This window comes from Pongo pygmaeus, chromosome 4, assembly GCF_028885625.2.
Source record: "Pongo pygmaeus isolate AG05252 chromosome 4, NHGRI_mPonPyg2-v2.0_pri, whole genome shotgun sequence".
NCBI lineage: Eukaryota > Metazoa > Chordata > Mammalia > Primates > Hominidae > Pongo > Pongo pygmaeus.
In genome coordinates this window covers 175,117,211-175,122,411 of record NC_072377.2, presented here as the reverse complement: position 1 = coordinate 175,122,411, position 5,201 = coordinate 175,117,211, and the positions used below count along the sequence as shown (strand labels likewise).

The 5,201-nt window shown below is 54.4% G+C and overlaps 1 protein-coding gene across 1 annotated transcript; it reads right to left on the bottom strand.

The window, feature by feature from the left end:
• Nucleotides 1-264: 264 nt before the first annotated feature.
• FOXI1 (forkhead box I1) lies at nt 265-4,117 on the bottom strand. Its single transcript, XM_054488425.1, has 2 exons — nt 3,483-4,117; nt 265-1,964 (listed from the first exon to the last, which is right to left on the bottom strand). Exons 1-2 carry the CDS (start codon nt 4,054-4,056, stop codon nt 1,402-1,404), a joined length of 1,137 nt encoding a protein of 378 aa, XP_054344400.1. The 5' UTR covers nt 4,057-4,117; the 3' UTR covers nt 265-1,401.
• Between the last annotated feature and the right edge of the window lie 1,084 nt (nt 4,118-5,201).

Here is a 5,201-nt window from a genome sequence, read left to right as displayed (position 1 = left end):
ACGACTGGGATACGCCAAGTCCATATTGTGTGTTCAGTACCAATGGATTCCTTCCATGACCCTACACCCCCCTTCCCAGACTCCCCTCTTTTCCTTGGGGGCTTTTGTCTGGGCTCCACGCCAGTGAAGAGGTGAAAAGAGTCTTGATATGCATTCTTTCTCTGCCTCCAGTCCCAAATGCCTTCAGCTCCAGGCAGCAGTTGGCCCCCTGTTGAACGCACCAGGCAGCCCAGAGACAGGAAATCTCATAAAGAAGCCCCACGCTTCTGCACCACATGTCTGTTTGTTTTTTAATTAAAAAGAAAATAAGAAAACAAACAACACTTCCCAGGTACTCACAAAAACAAGGAGAAATCCCAGGAGATCACGCAGAGGCCCCCTGTGAGGCTTGGCCTAAGGCCCCTCCCTTGAGGCAGTTGTTTTCTCAGACAAACATCCACCTCTCCTGGGCTAAAAAAAAAAAAAAAAGGTAAGCCCTTATCCAGCCTTGTTTCTCTTGGAAGACTCAGCCATCTCCAGCTCACTGGTTCATGACATGCACACAGGAAACTGGGCTTTACAAGATTTTACAGATGGGCAATGCTGGGGTGGGAGGATTTAGAGGTACACACCACTCCTCTCACTGACCCCTGGATCTGCTCAAGGTTTCTGGAGGGCTGGGGAGCAATGATGTCTCTCCATGGGGATGCATTGCACATGTCAGATGCATTGTTCCGCAGGGCCACCAGGGCTGATTTTCCTGCACTAAGGCCACTGGTGACTTCCTTCCTTAAGTGGTAGCAAAAGGAGTGTCTGCAGGTAAGTTGGGGCAAGCAGAATAAGGTCTTGGACCAGGACACAAGATGTGCCTAGGCTGGCACTAAATGTTGGTGGACAGAAGGCAGTGGAGAGATTTCGCTATATTTGCCATAGCAAGCTTTTCACACTGACCTCCCTTGGTTACTAAACCAATTCTCCATCCTGGCCTCCAATCTCTGAGGATCACATAGACCTGGATTTGACGCTTAGCTCTGCCATTTACTAGTTTATATAACCCTGGAAATGTTTCTTAACCTCCTTGAGCCTCAGTTCCTCATCTGTTCAATGGGGAGGTTTGTGAACCTTATGGGGTGACTGTCAATAGTAAGTGTGGCCAGTACAGAGCCTAGTACAGCACCTGCCACTGTTATTGCTGCTCTGCAGGCACCAGTATTTCTATTGCAAAGTTGGTGAGTCTGTGTGTGGGCCTATGTGTGATAAACAGAAGCCTTAACCAGTGTTCTAGAAAGAGGGTGGATTCCTCAGAGGCTCCTGCTTATGTCTGGGCAGTTCCACAGTCATGGACCACTGTGGGGCTGGCACGGAGGACCTCCACTGCTTTTCTCTCTGGCATGTCCATCTGGCTCAGGAGCTGTTCTGTACCTAGACCTCGGTGCCCTCCCTGGGGTAGAGGACACCATTGGTGTTGACACTGTTGTAGAAGTGAGGGCTGAATTGGCTGAGCACAGATCCTCCGTAGCTGAGCGTGTTGGTGGGCATGGGGTTTGCCCAGTCACCCCCACCGCTGTGGTTGCTGAGGTTGGTGAGCGGGGAGAAGGAGTTGAAGCTCAGTGAGTTCTGCCCCGTCTTGTCACTGGGCTCAGGGCTCAGTCCTGGTGTGACCAAGGGGCGGCTCGTGGGGCTCCCCCCGCTCACATAGGCTGTCATAGAGGAAAGGAAGCTGTTAAGGCAAGGGGCGCCTGATGGGGGAGGGGAGAGCCGCTTCTCTGGGGAGCTGGTGGTGCCCCCTGGTGAGGCTCCATCCAAGATGTCCTGAGGCTCTGTGGTCTTGGGACTGTCCACCAGGAGACTGCTCTCTGTCTTCTCTAAGGCCAAGGAGCCTGTGCTGGAGGAAACATCTGATTTTCTCTTCCTTTTCCTGCGGAAATTTCCATTGTCGAACATTTTCTCACAGTTGGGGTCCAGGGTCCAGTAATTCCCTTTGCCTGATACAAAAGTGAAAGGGGGTAAGTAGAGAGGTGGACCAAATGCTTTGCTTCTGTTCCTCCTTATTGTCATAAACTAAAAGCCAAGGTGACAGATGCAGGAAGACAGAGACTGAAAGGCAGGGACTGAGAAATGGAGGAATTCCATCAACTGATGGACCACACCACCTCCATCTTTAATTAAGCAGCCCACGACGGGGCCATCTGGGACTGCAGCCGAGAGGCATGAGCATTAAGGAGTTTGCAATGTAGGTCTCTTTAAGAAGGATGAAGAACTGGGAGCAGGGATGCTGAGGGGTTGGGGGCTTGGGGGTTGGAGGGCTTTCAATGCTGAAGGAAAAGAAGACTCAGGAAAACTCTGGGACTCCCTAATAGCCCTAGGCTTGGAGTCTGAAGACAGACTTGAGTCCTGGCTTTGCTCCTCACTGACTGAGGGGCTTTGGGAGAACCTCAGTTTTCTAGTCTCAAAAGTGGGCCCATTGCCCCTGTCTTCCTCAGGCCCACTGAGAAAGGATCGACAGTGGATATGCAAAGGGGCTTTGCAGCTGGGAGGTACCTTCCCGAGGGAAAGCCTGAACTCTTCCTGCTACCGTCTCTCGGCCTGAGGGTGACAGCAGTCCTTGGACAGGACACTTGCCCTCCTCTGGGGACAAACAGGCCTGGCGCTTGCCAACCTCAAACGGGGCAGAGTTGGGGTTCCTTTGAGCTATACCTTGGCTTCCTGCAGTGGAACAAAAATGGACTTTAATTCTGGGAAATGGATGCATGAGTATTTAATACATGCCTCGCTGCAGGTCTCTGAGTTTTAGAAATGCATCGTTGAAAAGGAAAAGCTCACAATTTCTGATGTTAGAGAAAACTGAGTTCAAATTCAAGCTCCATCACTAACACTTCATTCTGTGTCACCTCTGAGTGTTAGTTTCCTAATCTGTAGAATGGGTTTAATAAGAGCTACCCTTCAGGGGTGTCTTGGGGTTAAAGGAGGTTACATAAGTAGAAACAGGGCAGGCAGCAAAATGGGCCATTAGTGGCTGTTTAACCCAGGTCAGATCCTCTTCCCGGCAGTCTTGGGATGCCCTTGGGCTTTGCTTGGTCCAGTCATTCATTCACCAAAGACTTTCTATGTGCTGGGTGCTGGAGATGCAGATGAATAGTAATTACTGCAGGCGATTAAGCGCTTGATAACACCAAAGACCTGTGTACATTGTCTCATCACCTCCACCGTAGCCTGCAAAGCAGATGCCGTCGCTATCCCTGGTTTTCCGAAGAAGCAACTGAGGCTCTGAAGTCTAACCTGCTGGAGGTCACTGACTGGGCAGGAGCACAGCCAGGGCTGAAACCCAAATCTTCCCCCAGGCCCATGTTCTCCTCCACTGCTGAACTCCCCTCTCTCCTGCGTGGTAGCATCCCCCAGTCTTGGGGGGCACAGCCCTAGTCAGAACTTTCTAGAATGGGGTCTTGGGGAGGAAGGAAGTGAGCCTTCCTTGGGGACACCCCCCACACTCAAAGCCTCCTTACCCGGGTCGTCCTCGTCGCGGGGCACCTTCTTGAAGCAATCGTTGAGCGACAGGTTGTGGCGGATGGAGTTCTGCCAGCCGGCCTTGCTCTTGTTGTAGAAGGGGAAGTTGTCCGCCACGTACTGGTAGATCTGGCTGAGAGTGAGGCGCTTGTCGGGTGCCCCGTGGATGGCCATGGCGATGAGAGCCGAGTAGGAGTAGGGTGGCCGCACCAGCTTCATCAGCTCCTCCTGCGAGGGGATGGGCAGCCAGCCCAGGTCGCTCCCCCCAAGCCCCGACACGCTGGGCAGCAGCGGCCTCTGCACGCCATAGGCCTGGGGCAGGAAGGGGCTGGCGTTGGGGCCGGGCAGGTAGGGTGGTGGGGTCATGGTGGGCCCGTTGAACCAGAGGTAGGGGTTGGGGGTGGCCCCATACTCGCCGCCCCCCTCGAAGGAGGGCCGCTGAGGGCTGGGCACGCCCTGTGGGTGGAAGAAGTTCTCATAGTAGAGGTTCATCTCGGGAGGCTCCTGGCCGATGCTGGGGAACTGGGGGCTGCAGCGAGGTGGGGAGGGCGCCGGCAGGTCGAAGGAGCTCATGCTGGGGTTGGGCTGGCCGGAGCCACCTGCCTGGCACCTGCACCCCGGAGCTGCCCCTGACAGGTGCTCAGCAGGCCCGGCCTCCCACTTATACCCCTAGGGCTTGGCCGGGCGGCCCCACCCAGGGGCGGCCACCTGCCTGCGGATCCCAGCCCAGGGCCCGCCCTCCCTCAGCCTCCAGCCCACGGGGAGGGGACTTTCCCCGCTGGCGCCTCAGGTCCCCACTAATGACATGCTAGACGGCTTACCAGAGCTGACATGCAGCCCAGCAAGGACGCCCCTCTATCCTCTCTCCCGGCTTTCTCTCCTGTCTTTTCTCACCATCCTCATGATTCCCTTCTTCTTTCTCCTTTATTCTGTCTTGCTTCTCTCCGTTTTTTCTGTCCTTTCCTTTCCTCATATTTTTCTACCCACCTCGCTTACCTCTCTCTCCCTCCTCTCCTCTCTGCATCTCATTCTCTGTTTCTTTCCTTCTTATTTTCTTTCCTCCCTTCTGCTCTGAACTGTGTTTCTTTTCTATGAACTGATCTGGCCACATCACAGCTGCTCATTCCCGTTCTCTCTCTCTCTCTCTCTCTCCCCCTCTCTCCCTCTCTCCCTCTGTCTCTAGGCTTCCAGTTCTTCTTTCCACTTCTGTCTCTCGCTTCCATTCTCATTGTCTTCCCGGCTTCTCCCCTTTCTCCTTCTCTTCCACTCTGTCCCTTTCTCTCCACCTCTCATTTTCTCTGCGCCTCTCTTCCCATCCCCTCATTCTCCCTCCTCTTCCCCCCAATGCCCCCTCATTCTCTGACCAACTGCCCCAGCAGGGACTGGGTGGGACACTTTATCAGAAACCCTGTTTCTTGGTCTTTTGAGGTGAGGAGGCACTTTCTGGAGTTGCCAGGAGAGAACCGGCCCTGGAGACTCAGAAGAGGGCACAGAGGGGCCTGGGTTGGCCTCTGGTGGGGTTCAACGGGGCAACCAGTCATAGGCTCCCCCCTCCCCCAACACACACATACACGCACACACGCACACACACGCACACGCACACGCACACACACGCACACATGCACACACGCCCACGCACGCACGCACACACGCGCGCACACACACACGCAAATGCATACATGCTGCAGACGGGCAGAGAACCTGAGAATTTGCCTGGA